General features: G+C 45.0%; 1 protein-coding gene across 3 annotated transcripts in view; it reads right to left on the reverse strand.

The window, feature by feature from the left end:
* The window catches only part of AHRR (aryl hydrocarbon receptor repressor), a 793419-nt gene that overhangs the window by 349909 nt on the left and 425082 nt on the right, over window positions 1–18428 (reverse strand). For all 3 annotated transcript variants that reach the window (XM_085606921.1, XM_085606922.1, XM_085606920.1), the window contains one exon: window positions 5558–5670. In XM_085606921.1, the coding sequence (XP_085463047.1) occupies window positions 5558–5670 (113 nt within the window). The remainder of the gene's footprint in view (window positions 1–5557; window positions 5671–18428) is intronic.

The raw sequence follows: 18428 nt of genomic DNA on the forward strand, positions 1-18428 counted from the left end.
GGTGAGACAAGGGTGTATCCTTGCCCCTTTCTTGTTCTCGCTCTATATTAATGGGCTTGATAAGGCACTTAGAGAGCTGGAGGCCGACTGTCCCTGCATCGGGAGGAGAAGTATACCAGTCCTCCTTCATGCAGATGACGCGGTACTCCTGGCGCGCACAGGAAAGAGCTTGCAGACTCTCATCAGCGGCTTTGTACGCTTTATGGCAGATTTAGACTTAGTTCCCAACCTTTCAAAGTCTTATGTCATGGAAGCAGGCAAAACTCCTTCAAGGAATTGTACCTTCTCTATAGGCACCCATAAACTTGAGAAGGTAAAAACCTTTAACTATCTGGGGATCATGTTTGACAAGGACCTCTCCTTTAAACCCCTTGCAAAGCATAAATGTAGTCAATACCCGAGAGCAGTAGGGTCAATCATGAACTATGCAAGTAGACTTGGACGGTGGTCGCCTAATGAAATAGTAAAGTTATATAGGTCAGTTTGCTGTGCTAAGACTCTATATGGAAGCGAGTTATGGGGTTTCATAGATGTAAGTAAAATCCAAGTGGAAGAAAATAAGTTCCTAAGGAGACTCCTGCAAGTGCCCCAATGTATCCCCTCATATATTGCCCATGAGGAACTGGGCATTCCCCACCTCAGTGACAGGATTCAGCTCAACCCCATAATTTGCTGGATCAAGATCTGGATAAACCCCGAGGCATTGCTAACTAGACAAATCTTGGAGGATTGCATGAGGGGGGACAAGGGCTTGCTAATACCCTGGCTTAAATACGTCAGGGATGCACTAGATTCATTGGGCCACGTACCTTTTTTTAATAACCCATCCACATTGGCCAAAAAGGACCTGGGCCTTGCAAAGGCTGACCACCTACGATATATAGCCAGGGTCAGAGAAGAAATAGAAGGGCGAAAACGTAGTGTCTGTGACTATCAGCTCACAAAAACTTCTGTGGGGATGGAATTCTACCTGTCTAACACATATAACAAACAGGATAGATTCCTGATGACTAGATTTAGGTTAAATCTTTTGCACCACATTCTGTCAGTCCCCGCCGGTTTTGTAAGCGATGCTAGGACAAAAGGGTGCTGCGGCTGCGATCTACGATCTCCGCAAGACACCCTACACTTCGTCCTACTCTGTCCCTTTTACGCACTCCCAAGGTCTCGGTTTCTAAAAACTGTCTTAAAACGAGCCAAAATTAGACAGGCCAAAGTGGCCCTCTTGTTTCTTAAAATGTCGATCGATCCTTTTGTCTTATTTAGCACTGTGCACTTTTTGCGACTCGCAATTAAATTAAGATTGACCAAAGGAGAGGCCCACTGAAGTAGACAGTGCAAAATCTCTGGGACTGATTGGACGCATATAGATACATTTTACTTTTTTTTTTATATAAATGACTGTCGTACACAAAGGCTTACTGTATTCGATTGCCTTGTTTTATTCTTAATTTGTTTGTATATAGGGATTTTTATATCACTGATTTTATAGGGAATGTGTATAATTGATTTATATTACTCTTAATGGATTGTACGATTGTAGCATGAACTGCATCTTTTATGGATATCTTTTTTTATCCGAATAAAGATTATTGACTTGACTTGACTTGAGTACATTGGACAATATACCATTCGAATGCACTGGGTTTCCTGCTGGCAACAGCAGAAAGTTTGATAAGTGATTGCTCCAAATATGATATTTGTGGGCAAGAGTTTGATGGTTAAAGGCAGAGAGCAGATCCAAGAATCATGGCGGTACGTATCTTTTTGATTAATACGCATGCATATTGTCCAGTAGATGTAAATGGGTGAGAGTTAGCTTGAGCCCGTTTTTGGCTATCTTAATTGCCAGTTTATTGCATATTTTGGCTCTGCTGTATGTATGCTCAGACTGCTGAAGTAAAAAGGTCTGTTGTCGAATTTGGTGTGGTATATCTTGCTGGATCATCCTGTTTTGATCTTGGTGATACCAAACAGTTTGCAATATCTGAGCTCTGCTTGGAGTGTGTAGTTTTAGTAGACCACTACATAGATGCCCGGGTGCTGTCAACTTGAAATAGGGTGAAGTCGATGTAGCCACTCTGACCATCAGGTTACGTTTAAACTACAAAGAATGCAAAATAAAACAGAACTGGCAATTCCCAGGTGACATTCTGTGGCAACAGTGGTAGAGCTTTTGGCTGAGTAGTAGCAAGTGGGTGAGCAAGCACTGGAGGCCATAAATCCTGGCTCCAAAGTGTGTTATCAATTTCCATTTGAGTCCACCGCTTTTTACACTAAAGCCTTTTTCCTTGCTCTATTTGAAGCCATCACTCCTCACTCCAAAACAGGTCGCTTCATTCCCCTTATGCATGGCTCTTGATCCCAACACCAATTGCCGCACCTCACTTGAAGCTGTGAATCCTGACTTCAAACCCTATTTTCTCACTCCACTTTAAGCTGCGATTACTGACCTTAAAACCTCTTGCCTCGCTTCGACTTACGCCCTGACTTCTGACTCCAAATAGTGTTGTCTCACCGCAGGTAGAAGCCAGGAGTCCTGGCTCCAAACCCTGTTGCATCACCTCACTTACAGGTGTGACTCCTGACTCCAAGACCGACAGCCTCATCCAAGCTGTGACTCCTGATTAGAATAACCAGTTGCTGGAAGCTATGATACTTGCCTCCAACAGCTATTCCCTCACCCCACCAAAACAGTAACTCATTTCTTTAAAAACCTTTTGACCTCACCCCACTAGAAGGTGAGACTACGGACACTATAACTTCTTTCTTAGGCCCAAGGTCACACCTCCCGAGGCAAGCTGAATTGCACTGTGACATTTGTTATACCATTTACTGCTTTTTTTTACACATATTTAGTTCAGATTTTACAGCATCACATAAATCAATATGTAAGGAGCAATGCTGCGCCTACAAAAAATCCACCCCACGGGTCATAAAAAGTACAGAGAGGTATAATCATAGAATATAAAGTGAGTGTGACACAGAGAACAATCTGACAATAAAGAGTCAGCACCAGTTGACACATAAAGTAGGGCAGGATATGCAAGCATGTTAAATCGAAAAAGAAAAACTGGATTAGACGGATGTTTGTTGTGAGTTCAAAGATAGAGGGCAAACATCAGGCTACTTCTTCCGACAAATCCCTGCTTATTCCTTTAACATGGAGATTGGCCTAACAATGTGTGAAAGGCATGCCTGCCGTTTTTTGGGCCACACAACGTAAAAATGTTAATTCCTGTAAATTAACTTTACAAATATTCCAACATATATCAGCAGTTTGGAAAGCACAAAGCACATATTTTGTCATTCTGAAGTGTAATGAAACAAAGATTGCAATAGGATCAAAACAAATCAAGACACTTTACTTGGTGATGTGCAAATAATAAATATTTGCTGAAGCCCTATTTTCACACATTAGAGCTCTATCAGTCAAACTGCACGTCATGCAAATTATTTGCCCATTTTAATGGAAAATAAACTGTCTATAAATGGCACTGTTTCCACACCATGTTTTAGTAAAATATTTGTGACAGTGTGCTCCAAAATGTGCCACTGGCTACATACGACACATATACCATTCTCCTGCTTTATGCACCTGACTCATTTGCTATATAGTTATTCTTTGTGTGAAGCTAGGATTTTTCACAATCCCTATGACTTCAGAGATGTAACATTGATGGCAGCACCCCCACTCTAAAAATTGTTCTATCACTACTGGCAGCGCCCCAATCGATCTCACTTTAACATTTCGAACAGACATGGCACTCACCCCCCTCTGACTGGACTCTAAACGACACTCCCTTGTTAATCAAACTGTTCATCTATTATATCTCCCAGCGCTTTAAGTAATTGAAAAGAACATGTAGCACTTTATAAAAGCATATAAATAAATGTCACACAAAACGGGAGTAGCAAGCTAGCCTCGCACTGTGTAGTTCTTATGAACTTTAGTTTGTTGTGTGTTTCTGTACCATCCAACTGCCCCCTTTTAGCTCACTGTTAGGGATGCCATCTAGCCAGTATTTTACAGGCATGGCCAGTAATTTATGTAAAAATATTGAGCAAATCAATAAAAACTGCAATTATCCCCCTTTAATAACATATACTTAAAATAGGAAATATAGGAAGAAATAACTACAGATGTGTTTTGGAGCTGCCAGTGCTTTAAACTTAAATATAGATGGGCATGCCCTAACTATCCCAGAGTAACTCTTTGCTAATGAGAAGTGCTGGCACTCACTCTCCCATTAAAAGTATTGCACCAGTGCCGAGAAGTGCAGGTACTCTTTCTTTCAAATGAAAGTAGTGCAGGTATTCAGTACCTGAGAATACCTGCCTATCTGAAGCACTGGAGCCATTCCTTAATTTGTACAAGAATGAGTGGCAGTACCCAAAGCTCTGCTCACAATCTCATGGCCGCTGCTATTAAATGCCACATGCTGAACACCAGTACTGGAATCCACCGCATGCCTCTTTACTCCACTTCCAGACACTCGCTGCCTCTTCATCTCACTCTTGCAAGTTCTGCGTCCCATTTTTTAGACAGATTTTCAGTTTTTCTCTTTCATGTTTGTGTTTTTCCCTTTATTGGGCTCGGGAAATGTCTGATGTGGTAAAATAATGGTCGTTACCCAAAAATGAGTGCCGGTGGCCTCTACCCGCAACCACCGGCTCAAATAAAGCAATGACTGGAGCTGTCTAAACCATTGCTATTCAATTATTAAAGCAAATTGCGTAATTATTACCTTGTCAAATAAGAATACAGAGGATTTAACACAACAAGTTACCGTGCCCTCCCAGAACCTCAAAACTTAACAAAATGGCAGTGTTTTTTTCTGGTAGCTAGTAGGGTACCATGGATGCCATGTGCCCTAGTGCAAGCCAGAAAAATTATCCTCTTGACGGCTGTTACGGTGCTAAAGTACAGCAATTATTAAAGTTCAATTGGTCTCTCTGAGCTTTCAGCCCCGGTGCCACTGCACCCTCAGTGCTTAATTTGAGCCTGTGGTATCCGGTACTCAGCACCGGCACTTAATTGTCAGCACCAGGGCTTGTGACCGTCTGCCAGGAGGTGGTGCTGTCTGATTAATTCCGAGGTGACCACAACAACAGTTAATTATTTATTCAATATATATTAAAAATTACTATTATCTGCTGTACAAGCCAATCGTATAGCTTTGGGGTCGAAATAGTCCAAACTGTCACACTTGTAGGAGCGTGAATGTTAGTAATTGTGTTACTATCATTGGCAGCATGGCATGGGTGGTACAAGCTGCAGTGGCCTCTTGACGAGAGCCCTGGCACTTATTTTATTTTTTTACATATTAAGCACTGCTGCACCTGTTTCACTAACGGTAGGTACGGCCGGTCTGAGTCTTTCACAAAGCGCTTCATGTTATTAATGACCATTTTGTCACAGACACACACACACACACACTACAAGGTAAGACGTGGGGATGTTGCAACAGAGCTTTAATACAGGCAGAGAATCTGGGTTGGGCGCCGCGGGTTGCGTGCACTCCACAGAAAGAGATGATGGACTTTTATCACTCACTTCTTGCAGCAGGTCTCCTTCTGGCATGGCGTCCCCAGCGGACGGGGCGGGGCCTGGGATCGCGTGACCGGCGGGCTGGCAGAGCTGCTTCCTGGCGCGCTTCTCGTGCAGGGCTGCGAGACAAGGTGTGCAAAAAAACACGTGTAAGAGTCGGGCATGCTAATCGCTTACTCGAGTGTTACAACGAGCAGGTCAGAGAGAGGACGCCATTAAACATTTATACCCCGCACGCCGGGGGCTCGGGTATTTAAAAGACTGAACGGGAACAGGGGACTGGAAGAGCTGAGTATTTTGGCTGCGCCACTGAACTGGAGGTGACGAGTTCACACGCAGCGCATATTGCCGATGGGAAAGATGAGCACGTGTGCCCTGGTGCACTTCGCCCCTTTTATTACGAGAGACTTCAAACAACGTCATCCACCAAGGCTTGGAGTGAGCCGATAGAACATACATAATGCTATTCCTTTTTACATCTTCACTCCCATGTACCCACATACACCTGTGCGTGATTTATTTTTTATTTATTAATTAATGTAATGCGTTTTTATATAGCGCGGACTTTGCCCGAAGGTGTCAGAGCGCTTCACAATAGGAACAATAATGATACATAAGTGAGCATGTTACAAAATAACACGTTACGTTACATGAGGCAATAGTGACAATTGTGGAAGTATCAAGAGCAAACAAAATACAAGAGGTAGCAAACGATACGTTACAAAAGGAAATAGTGACGTGTGCAGGTTACAAGAGCATACAAAGTACACGTAGAGGTAAAAAATTGCAATAAATTGCAGACACTCAAAACACTAAAACAAAGGTTACGTTACATGAGGCAGTTGTGCATGTATCACAAGCAAAAAAATACAAGAGGTAGCAAACGCTACAAAAGGAAAGGTGACAAGAGGTAGCAAACGATACGTTACAAAAGGAAATAGTGACGTGTGCAGGTTACAAGAGCATACAAAGTACACGTAGAGGTAAAAAATTGCAATAAATTGCAGACACTCAAAACACTAAAACAAAGGTTACGTTACATGAGGCAGTGGTGGCCGTTGTGCATGTATCACAAGCAAAAAAATACAAGAGGTAGCAAACGCTACAAAAGGAAAGGTGACGTGCATGTTACAAAAGAGTACAAAGTACAAGTAGAGGTAAAATACTGCACTAAATGGCAGACACTCAAAACAAAAACACACTGGGAAGGCACTTCTATAGGCATGGAGAACAGAATTTCCTATAATGGAAGGACTTCCTTTAGAAAATAGAGGGCGTGAATTAAATTTGGAAGTGTCTTTGAAGGAGGAGAGCTTTGAGGTCAGTTTTGAAGGCCTGGGAAGAGGTGGTGGTCCGGAGCTGAGGCGGAAGTGAGTTCCAGATTCTCACCGCGTTGCCTGAAAAGGATTGGGCCATTGATCTTTCCTTCTTGAAAGTGGGAGGTTCAAGCAATACATTTTCTGCATTACGTGAAGGTCTGGAGCCTCCAGAGAGTTTCAGTTTATTCACCAGGTAGCGAGGGGAGGAGGAGTGCAAGGCTTTGTGGGTGATACAGGCAGTCTTGTAGATAGATCTTGCCTCTATGGGAAGCCAACGGAGGGTGGATAAAATGGGTGTGATGTGGTCGCTTCTTTTGGCCCCATATATGAAACGAACTGCTAATTGGAGAACAGACTTCAGGGGGGACAGGTGGGATTTGGGGAGGCCAGTAAGAAGAGAATTGCAGTAGTCCAATCTAGAGAGAACCAGCGATTGGACCAGGGTTTTAAGGTCATGCTCCGGGAAGAAGCGACGAATCAGCCAAAGAAGGCGCAGTTGGTATCGAGCAGACTTTGCAATGGAATCAATGTGGGGGAGTAGATTGAGTTTTTTGTCGAGTATGACACCAAGGGATTTTGCGCTCTCGACAATGATGGGTTTATTGTTCAGTAGATTAATCTGATCCATCCATGATTTCACTGGGGGAGGAGAAAGTGAGGAGGAGAGGAGGAGAGGAGGAGGAATTCATTTTTGGAGGGATTCAGGATCAGTTGACGAGTTAACATCCAGTTTTGAATGGAGTCGAGAGTAGAGCTTAGGAAGGAGAGATCGTGAGAGGAGGCCACCTTAAGGTAGATTTGAGTGTCGTCCGCATATAGATGATAGTGGATCCCGGATTTACTCAGGAGATTTCCCAACGGTTCTAAATAGAGATTGAACAGTGTGGGTGCAAGTATAGAGCCTTGAGGAACACCTTGACCGACCGCTAAAGGAGATGAAAGACTGTTCGCTATTTTGATCAGAGAGGAAGGAGGCAAACCATTTAAGCACAGTGCCCTCCATGCCCATTCTCTGTTGAAGAGTGTTAAGGAGAGTGTTGTGATTGACAGTGTCAAAGGCTGCAGAAAGGTCAAGAAGAATTAGAAGACAAGACTTCCCTGAATCGAGTATCCGCAGCGCGTCATCAATCACTAGCAGCAGGGCTGTTTCAGTGCTGCAGTTTTGAATGAAGCCGGATTGGAAATTGTCAAGAAGATCATTGTCCTTGATATGGCGAGAGAGTTGTTTCGCTACACATTTTTCTGTGATTTTCGCAAAAAAGGGTAGGTTAGTGATGGGACGGTAGTTGTTGAGGTCGTTCGCATCAGCGGTGGGTTTTTTAAGCAGAGGGGTGACCTGCCCAGTTTTGAAGGAAACAGGAAGGGAGCCTTGACTGAGGGAGAGGTTGACCAGAGTGGTCCAATAGGAAAGAGAATGGGTATAGAAGTCAATGGCAATGGCACTAGGGATGGGGTCAAGAGAATGGTTAGAGGGCTTTGTATTGAGGATGCATTTAAGGAGGGCATCATCAGAGATGGGGTCAAAGTTTTGCCAAATGGTTAAGGATTTGCGCTCCTCTGTAGGGGTAGGATGAATGACCTGATCTACAAGTGATTTCATCTTTTCGTCAAAGAATATAGCGAATTCCGCTGCTTTCTTTGTGGAATCCTCCAATTTGGAGGTTGGGGGAGAGCTGTTTGGGTTCTTGATGAGGTCGAATAGTTTTTTGGGTCTATTTTTGGCTGAGTCAAGGAGGGATTTGAAGTGCAACGCTTTTCCAAGGAAGATGTGCTTGTGGTACTTGGATCTTACTGAACGAAGCGTTGCCAAATTTTCGGTGGAGGGCGCTTGTCTCCATTGTTTCTCAAGGACTCTTAGGTACTTCCTTTCTTCATAGAGGGATTTATTGAACCAAACTGCTGAGGGAGTCGGCCTTTTCTTTTTGCTTTGGAGAGGAGCGTCATTATTGATTTCGACTGCAAGGACTGTGAGGCATTGGGAGGTGAGTTCGTTAACATCTAGGTCCAGGTCTAGCCTTGGAAGGGATAGCAAAGCAGATTCACAGAGGGTACTGAGGTCAATATTTTTAGTGTCACGGAACCAGGAGGTAGCCCTCTTAGGCTGGCCAAGAGTTATAGAGTGTGATAGGTGAAGAGAGAATGGGATGAGGAGGTGGTCAGACCAGTCTACATGAATAGGGGTAGCGATGGTCAGCAAGCCTGCTTTAGAAATAACAAGGTCCAGGGTTGAGCCCTTAGAGTATGTTGTTTCAGTGCAGTGTTGGATAAGATCGTTTGCAGAGAGGAAGGTGGCCAGCAAATTCGCATAGGTGTCTTGAGGCGAGCCCCAGTGGACATTGAAGTCACCCACGAAGATCTGATTGTCACTTTGCGAGTATTGGTCGCTGATGCAGTCCGTGAGTTCCTCCATAAACGAAGGGCTGCTACCAGGCGGGTGGTAAAAAACATGGCATCTGAGAGGTGAGTGGTGGTGCAATTGAAGCTCAAGAGATAGGCATTCAAAAGTGTGGAAGGAGCTGTTAGGAAGAGCCTTAAGTTGAAGGGAGTTTCTAAAGATGAATGCAACACCTCCCCCAACTTTGTCAATTCTGTAATTTCTAAGTATAGAATAGCCTGTGGGTACAAGGAGATCAAACATAGAGTGAGAGGTATTGTTGAACCAGGTCTCTGTGAGGAAGAGCATGTCAATATTGTGCAAGTTGATGGTATCGGAGATTTCAAGTTTGTGTTTTGTTGCAGATCTGCAGTTGTGGAGCATACAGCGCAGCTCTGTCGCAACTGTTTTGGTGACGGGGGCACTTGGGCTATGAGGGGTGATGAGGATATTGTACTTATATGAGGGTGCTCGGGAGGGTTTAGGTGGATGAGTGCTTCTGACAGAGGAGATGGTCGGAATAGTGTAGATAACAGGGTTACTGGGAAGTGAAAGTGGAAGAAGGGTGGCGTTCGAGTGCTTGTGTGAATATGCAGAGGACAGGCTATGCTTAGCTATTATGGGGTGTGGGGGCGAGGTGTATCTCGTGGGAGGGTGAGTATTTTCCAAAGGAATTGAGGTGTATGGAAAAGATGAAATCTTGGAGCTTAAAACTAAAATGGTAGCTTCAAGTTGGGAGAATGAGGTGATTAGAGAGCCTAGCTTATTTTCCAGAGAGAGTAAGGCAGAGCATGGCATGTTGGGTGGCTCGATGGAAACAGGAGGGGTGCACTTGGCGGTGGAAGGCAGGGAGAGGTGGGGGAACGGGAGGGGAGTAGGGGTATAGGGTTCAGAGGTGGGGAAAAGTTTTGGATGAGAGCAGGAGTTGGTGCACCAGGGGTGGGAGGAGAATTGTCTTTGTTGGCATTGCAAGAAGGAAAGGAATTAAGGACAAAATTAGGGGGCGATAGGAGAGGAGCAAGGCGGTGGGGCGGAAGGAGAGGGGAGGAGTTTGTGGAGTCATAGGGATGAAGGAGGTTTTGGAGGAAGCGAGGGGAGGGGGCTGGAGAGGTCCTGGCAGCTAGGTGAGGTGGCTGTGAGGGAGCGGGTATCAGGCAGAGTGGGGGAGATTGGGAGATAGGGAAGTTGAAGAAAGGAAGTGGTTCTGCTCGGTCCGAGGGAGGGAAAGGGTTACCAGGGGGGGAAAGGGGGTAACACAGCATTGCTGGAGGAGTGTGGGGAAGGAGAGAGATTTCACGTTTCCACCACACCACACCATCATATTTATGAGTATGACCCCATTGTAAAGCTCCTAGAACACAAGAACCATCAGTGTGAGTTGCCCCAGCCAGTGGCATAGCAAGGTTGCTCGGGGGTCTCATGCAAACAACTAATATTTGGGCTGCTTGTAGTGGAGTGGAATAGACTGGAGTGGGTTGATTGAATTGGGGTTGAATGGGGTGAAGTGGAGTAGACTGGGAGGGAGTGGGGTAGATTGGAGTGCAATGGGTTAGACTGGAGTGGGGTAGATCGAGGTAGAGTAGAGCGGGATAATTTGGGGTAGACAGGAGTGGAGTGGGGAAGAGTGGAGTGCAGTGATTGCAGTAGATTGGAGTGGGGTAGATTGGAGTGGAGAGGAGTAGATTGGAGTGGGGAATATTTGGGTGGGGTAGATTATGGTAGGGTAGATTGGAGTGGAGTGGGATAGATTGGAGTGAGATAGATAGGAGAGGGGTAGTTTGGAGTCGGGGAGATTTGGGTGGAGTAGATCGGAGTAGAGTTGGGTAGAGTGGTGTGGGGTAGATTATGATGGGGTGGGATAGATTGGAGTGGGTAGACTGGAGGGGGGCGGATTGGACGGGCAAGATTGGAGTAGGGTAGAGTCAGGCAGGGTAGAATGAAGTGGGTTAGTCTGTACTAGAGTGAGATACATTTGGCTGGCATTTGGTAGATTGGAGTGAAGTGGAGTGGGGTAGAGTGGAATAGAGTGATAGAATGGGGCAGCGTGTAGTGGGGTAGATTGGAGTGTAGTTGGCTAGATTAGGGCGGAGTGGAGTGGGGTAGATTGGGTGGATTAGAGTAGGGTAGATTGGAATGGAGTGGGTAGATTACAGTGGGGTAGATTCAAGAGCGATTGGAGTGGGGTAGTTTGGAGTGTGTTGGATTGGAGTGGGGTAGATTGGAGTAGAGTGGGTTGGATTGGAGTGGGGTGAGGTGGAGTTGGGTAGAGTGGAGTAGTTTGCAGTGAAGTAGACAGGTAGATTGGGGAGGGTTATTTCGGAGAAGGTAGATTGGAACGGGGTGGGGTAGATTGGAATGAAGTTGAGTGAGTTAGATTAGAGAGGAGTAGGGTAGATTTGAGTGGTGTGGGGGTAGATTTGGGTGGAGCTTAGTGCAGTAGAGTGGAGAGGGGTAGACTGCTGTGGGATAGATTATGGTAGATTAGAGTGGGGTACATTATGGTGTAGTGGGGTAGACTGGAGAGGTGTGGGGTAGATTAGAGTGGAGAGAAGTTAGATAGGTTGCAGTGGAGTTTGGAGTGTAGTAAATTGGAATGGAGTGGGGTAAATTGGACAGAGGAAGATTGGAGTGGAGTGAAGTAGAGTGGAGTGGGGTGGGGTAGACTGGAGTGGAGTTGGGTAGATATGAGTGGAGTTGATTGGGGTAGCTTGGAGTGGAGTTGGGTAGATTGGAGTGGAGTGGAGTGGAGTTCCGTCGATTGGAGTGGAGTGGGGTAGATTGTAGTGGTAAGGGGTAGATTGGATCATAGTGGTGTGGATTGGGCTGACTGGAATGAAGTGAGGTAGACTGGATTGGAGTGGGGTGGGGAAGATTGGGATGGGTAGGTAAATTGGGGTGGGGTAGATTGGAGTGGAGTATATTGGGTGGTGTGGAGTGGAGTAGTTTGGAGTAGAGTAGATGGGTAGATTGTAGCGAAGTGGGGTGGGGAAGATTGGGGTACTTTGGAATGGAGTGGGATAAATTGGACGCGAGTGGGTAGATTGGAGTGGGTGTAAGTGGTGTGGAGGGGCATGTTGTGTTGTGGAGTGAGTAGTGTGGGCTTGAGTTGCGTGGCGTAGAGTGGAGAGGAGTGGCGTAAAAGGGAGTGGCGTGGAGTGGCATAGTGTGGAGAATGCATTGTATGGTAGCGCACTGCCGTTGAAGACAACACGTTTTCAATTGAAATGACCATTAGATTTGCACCCAAATATGGTTTTACTGCACAAAAATGATAATATGTGCACATGTCATCACCTAGTGTATTGATGTATTTTAATGGTATTCAAATATTTGTTTCCACCACACTTCAGAATTACAAAACAAATGTGCTGAATTTGTATGAATTCTGATATATTCTGAAACATCAGCTCAATCAATTTTTTGTTGTGTGCTAGAAAGAAAAAAAACATCCTACACCCTCTCCTCTTACATGGATACTCAGCAGGATTTCCACATCAATTCTCTCACTTCGAACTCCGAGAAAGAAAGGTAAACACCAAGTTCCCTTGGAAGAGATAGCCTGCCATTTGACCACTGTCTTTGAATGCACAGCAAATGTGACAAGATAAGACCAAGATTTAAAGGCCTGTTTACAAAATGTTTTGTGGAAGAATACAGTAAACGAGGTTTGGTCAACGGGAGGGACAAACTCAAGCAGGAAAGCGTAAAGTAAATAAAGCCAGCAAATAGAAAGCCAGAAATGTGAGTTACAAACTACAAAGCCAATGGTAAGCAATGCGCTGAATGCATTCCTTTTGCAGCTTTCTGAATGTGCCCAAGAAGTCTTTAGAAAACCAAACAGCAGTGCTGTCTGGTAGGCTGCGACCTAAAAAAGAGCTGGTAGTCTCAGTTGGGAGTACCTCGAGATAAAGCTGGTAGTTACAGCTTTTGTTGCTCCTGGCGAACCTGTGATTCTACTTTGGAGTTTGCTTGGATTATGTGCTGACAGTTCTGACATGAATTTCCTACAAAAGGAGCTATCCATTTCAGGTGGTACTACGAGGACCGAGCTGCCAGTCTAACCTGAGTGGCTATTGACATTGCTGACATGGGTATGCAACTAACCTCTTCTCTCTCTATAAGAGCACCGTACAGGCATTGTAGGGCAGACGGCATTGGCCCTGCCCATGAACATGCTCCAGTTCCAGAAACACGCTCATGGGCATGAGTGCATGCAAACATGACTACATGCTTGCACGTATATGTGGATGTGTTTGCGTAGGTGTGGGTATTTTTTAATAATGACAATTTGTGGCTAAAATTCAGGGATCATGTTTTCTACTCCAGAAAGAGCAGTGGCATTTAGTTCTGCGCACAACAGGTCACTGCCCTAATGTGCACACAGAGTGCTAGCATTTTGTTGTTGGCAGTCTGCAATGCCAGGAAATAACTGTGCATTAGTGAACCAGGAAGATCTGGTACATGCAAGAGTGGCTCTACCCATGCTGCGCTGCAACCCAGGGAGGCACCACGGTATCAATGATATCGAATGCGGACGTTCTAAGGCAGGTAGTCTGGATGGAGCAAGAACAGAGCAATACCATCATCATAAATTACAATTCAGTCAGATTTTGTGCAAATAAACAGTTCTCTTCATCACTCTAACAAATAGCACACATTGAACATATGTACAGTGACGACAATGAGGTTCGTGAATCCTGCTTTCTTGCGTGGCTGGAGTCAACGGGACAAAATTGAGTACATATTTGAAAATGGGAGGCAAGTCTATCCCATGCTGTAGACCCAAGTTCTTTCATCTCGAAACCTCACAGTTGTATCCAAGGTGTGAAAGCAAAGTATTTTGCTGGCTTATTCTGACTCTGTAATATTCTGGCACCTTCAGAAGCTTCAGAGTTAGGAAAGATTTTAGGCTAGATCAGGGAAAAGTTCCAGCGCTGGTCAGGGCACAGCTTCAAGAATCAACCTCCAAACACCACCCAAGGGCCTGCCTACTGGGCCTTGGGCCTGTGCCATTCAGCATTGCATCAAGTACACCACCAGGTGAGACCAGAGATCGTCGGCAGTCTGTGCATGGCAGTCCCAGTAAAAGAGGATGCAGGGTCAGCCTGTGCCTCATATATTATTGCTTGAAGAAACCCCAGCCCTGGATGGAATGTCTTTAGTCCACTCCCACTAGCCCCAACCTCCAATCTATTTGTCATTTACAGCTGCAAACTCTGCACAGGACACAATCTGACTCTTTACAGAGAGTGCGAAAACAGCAGTTGATGGACAGAATGCAGAACAATGTCATACATTCACCCCAGTACAGAGATCTGGGCCTAAATCCATCGTATTTTTTGCTCACCATGCCATTCCAGTTTGAACCCAGCCATATGCAAATCAGTCTTGACCCTGTGCCTCATGGGAACAGTCCAGCCCGAACTGCCAAGACAGGTCCTCCCTAGACTGGAACCAAGCATCCTAGGACCAGTTTCGGGGTTTCACCCCTCTTCAGCCAAGATAGCTTGATTCCAGTGGTATGGAGAGCACGGGACTCATGTCTGAGCATACCCGTCCCACTCTGGTTGACAAATGCAAAAACAACAGTTGATGGACAGAATGCAGAACAATGTCATACATTCACCCCGAATCAAGCTATCCTGGCTGAAGAGGGGTGAAACCCCGAAACCGGTCCTAGGATGGTTGTTTCCAGTCCAGGGAGGACCTGGCCTGGCAGTTCGGGCTGGACTGTTCCCATTGGGCACAAAGTCAAGACTGATTTGCATATGACTGGGTCCAAACGGCATGGTGAGCAAAAAAACGATGGATTTAGGCCCAGATCTCTGTACTGGGGTGAATGTATGACATTGTTCTGCATTCTGTCCATCAATAGTTCTTTTTGCATTTTTCACCCAGAGTGGGACGGGTATGCTCAGACGTGAGTCCCGTGCTCTCCATGCCACTGGAATCAAGCTATCCTGGCTGAAGAGGGGTGAAACCCGAAACCGGTCCTAGGATGCTTGTTTCCAGTCCAGGGAGGACCTGGCCTGGCAGTTCGGGCTGGACTGTTCCCATTCGGCACAGGGTCAAGACTGATTTGCATATGGCTGGGTCCAAACTGGAATGGCATGGTGAGCAAAAAAACGATGGATTTAGGCCCAGATCTCTTTACCTGGGTGAATGTATGACATTGTTCTGCATTCTGTCCATCAATAGTTCTTTTTGCATTTGTCACCCCGAGTGGGACGGGTATGCTCAGACGTGAGTCCCGTGCTCTCCATGCCACTGGAATCAAGCTTTCCTGGCTGAAGAGGGGTGAAATCCCGAAACCGGTCCTAGGATGCTTGTTTCCAGTTCAGGGAGGACCTGGCCTGGCAGTTCGGACTGGACTCTTCCCATTGGGCACAGGGTCAAAACTCATTTGCATATGGCTGGGTCCAAACTGGAATGGCATGGTGAGCAAAAAAACGATGGATTTAGGCCCAGATCTCTGTACTGGGGTGAATGTATGACGGGGCAAAACAGTCATCTCCACCAAATAAAACTCTACACACATGAGGCAAATGCTTTAACATCCACGCATGAATTATCAGTGCACACGTTCTAATAGTTGTATAGCGGGCACCTACTGCATGTGCACTCTAGTAACATGTGAGGGCTAGGTACTGCGGCTACGTCTTGAAGCACGTGTGATGTCAGCCCGCAAGAATGACTGTGACATAAGGTAGCTGAGTGCACCGAGCATGCAGAAGACTCATGAAGTGTGTGGAGTAGCAGGGGCTCTTCCATCAACTGACAAAGCTCCCATCCTGCCAAGTTCATGGTTCTCCTGCCTGAATTAGAGGTGTGGGATCGTTGAGGGGTTTCCAAAGGCGGAGCATAGTCTGCTTCTCCCTCAGTAACCCTTGGCCTGATGTCCCGTTCACCAGGTCATACTGGCAGTCACATTTATGGAGAAGCCACTGCCCCTGATTTCCTTGCCCAAGTCCTCCTTGTGAGGCATAGCTGACCCAGGCAGGGAAACAAACAATGGCCCTGACATACCTACCTCTTGTTATTTCTTTTGCCCAAGCCTCAGCTGCTGCACTGGCAAATGTTCTTTCAGCAAAGAGATCCACACTAGACAGGTGGAGATATCTCAATATGGCGGGTGACCCCTCCCACCTGAAGGGTGGAGGCAAAGGCCTCTGGTGACCAGGTGTCTCAGTCACAATGGGCTAAATGACTGCTGCATTTCTTTACTTTTCATGACAATAATTACAAAGAAAGTATGAGGTTTCATATTTATTAGTATTCGATCTTTCAAGCTTTATGTTCTTTCACAAGTTTACATCACTACAGCTGTAGACAATAGTTTTTTCTCCAGGTGAGTGGCCAACACACGCTTGGTTCTACACATGATGTTTTCCCAGGGCTTGTATTTAAATGTAGAAGAAACGTGTCACATTTTAATTCTGTCTGTTCAGTCATACTTTGCATTACAAAGCTATTGTTTTCATTTTGCTCATACTGTGTACATATACTTTTTCACCCCTATAAACCCCCTTCCTAACTGTTCATTAGTGCTGAAGACGTTGCAATCTACACATTCACATTGGGATAATAATGTATAATGAGCGCTTCTGAGTTATATATACTTTGAGCAACAGTTTATTCTGATGTCATTAGGTATCATACATATCTAAGAGAGTGGTGATCTATTCATCACATTCTATATCCGATATTTAGTTAATCAGTGTCTCAATATGCTGATATCCCTGTTATGTGTCAGAAATAAATCAGCCAAAGCTTGCTAGGTTATATCGCACAAGGCTATTACATATCACATGTCATCTCACATGTTGTGATAGTTTAGTACTCGGCTTGGCTTCTCCGGACTATGGGATAGTCCGGAGACTAATTGCATTGGGATATCTAAGAATATACTCCTTTCTCATATTCATATGCTAAACCATCTGATGTTAATGAGCTCTACATCATTAGGTAGGCTGTCATCTGAGTTCCTCTTAATAAAAACAGAGCCTAAGGCCGAGGAATTCATGGACTTAATTGAACCTCCAGCTGCCCGTAAGCTGTATATCCAGCTAAGACACAGCACCCTTCCCATAAGGTCTTTCACTTCTAAATGGATCAAATCGAACACTGTAGCTTGCCCTGCATGCACCTACAATATTGAGAATATCTCTCATGTTTTGTTTTTCTGTCCTGCCTATTCTGCACTTAGAAAACGTTGGTTGATCCCTAGTTGCAGGAACTTGGGATTCCTGCATTTTACACAGGCTTGCAGGATATTGACTTACGATACCCATCCTCCTATTGTGTTTGCGGTTTCTCGCTTCCTGTTGTATATGTGGCGTAGTAGGCAGAACTTTTTAACTTAACTGTTATATTTATTGTTTTATTTTTTTTAATGTTTCATGTACTTTTTATGGTCTGTTGACCGAAATAAAGTTATTACAACAACAACAGATAGTTTAGAACTCTTCTTACCTTCCAGGTTTAGAATGCAGCTGTTTCCGGAGATAAGACAATGACACCAAAGAGTGAATCCACATTTTGCCAAGGCCTGCTCTTAATGCTGAAGCATTTCACACCACCACCGCCATATCTACCTCAGTTTTACCTTCTGTCAGAACACCCAAAAAAGAAACCCCACCTTCCAGCCTGAAACTGTAGCCACCACGCGGCACCTTTGTCTAGCATTTCTCAACAACTAGGTCAACACAATCATCCAGGCACTTCCCCAGGTAGAAAGTGCTCGTTTCTATTCCACGACCCTAGTGTTGGTGTCCTCCAAGTGGCAAAGAGCACATCCAACAAACTCAACTATGAAGACTTCATAAACGCACTTATGACCATGTCAACCAGCAGACACACCCAGATTTCAAAGCGCCAGAATAACAAAGGTAAAGTTATACTTTTTTGTGTAAGTTTACTATTTATTTGCTACACAAACTGCAAGTTTAGTTTTACTAATAGTAATTTTATGACCGTGGAGACTCCTCACATAAAAAGGGTAGGCCTGACCTATCTTTTAATGTGCGGAGTCTCCACAGTTATAAAGTTACTCTACCTCCTTCGTTTTTATCAAAGTAGGTCAGGGCTGAGTTCAATGAACTGTGAAGAATTTGTTGATGTTGTGGATACTGTATACAGAAAGACCTATCAAAATTAAATGTAACTTTCTAAAGCTTCCTGTAAA

The sequence above is a fragment of the Triturus cristatus genome, chromosome 5_2 (genome assembly GCF_964204655.1).
Source record: "Triturus cristatus chromosome 5_2, aTriCri1.1, whole genome shotgun sequence".
Classification (NCBI taxonomy): domain Eukaryota; kingdom Metazoa; phylum Chordata; class Amphibia; order Caudata; family Salamandridae; genus Triturus; species Triturus cristatus.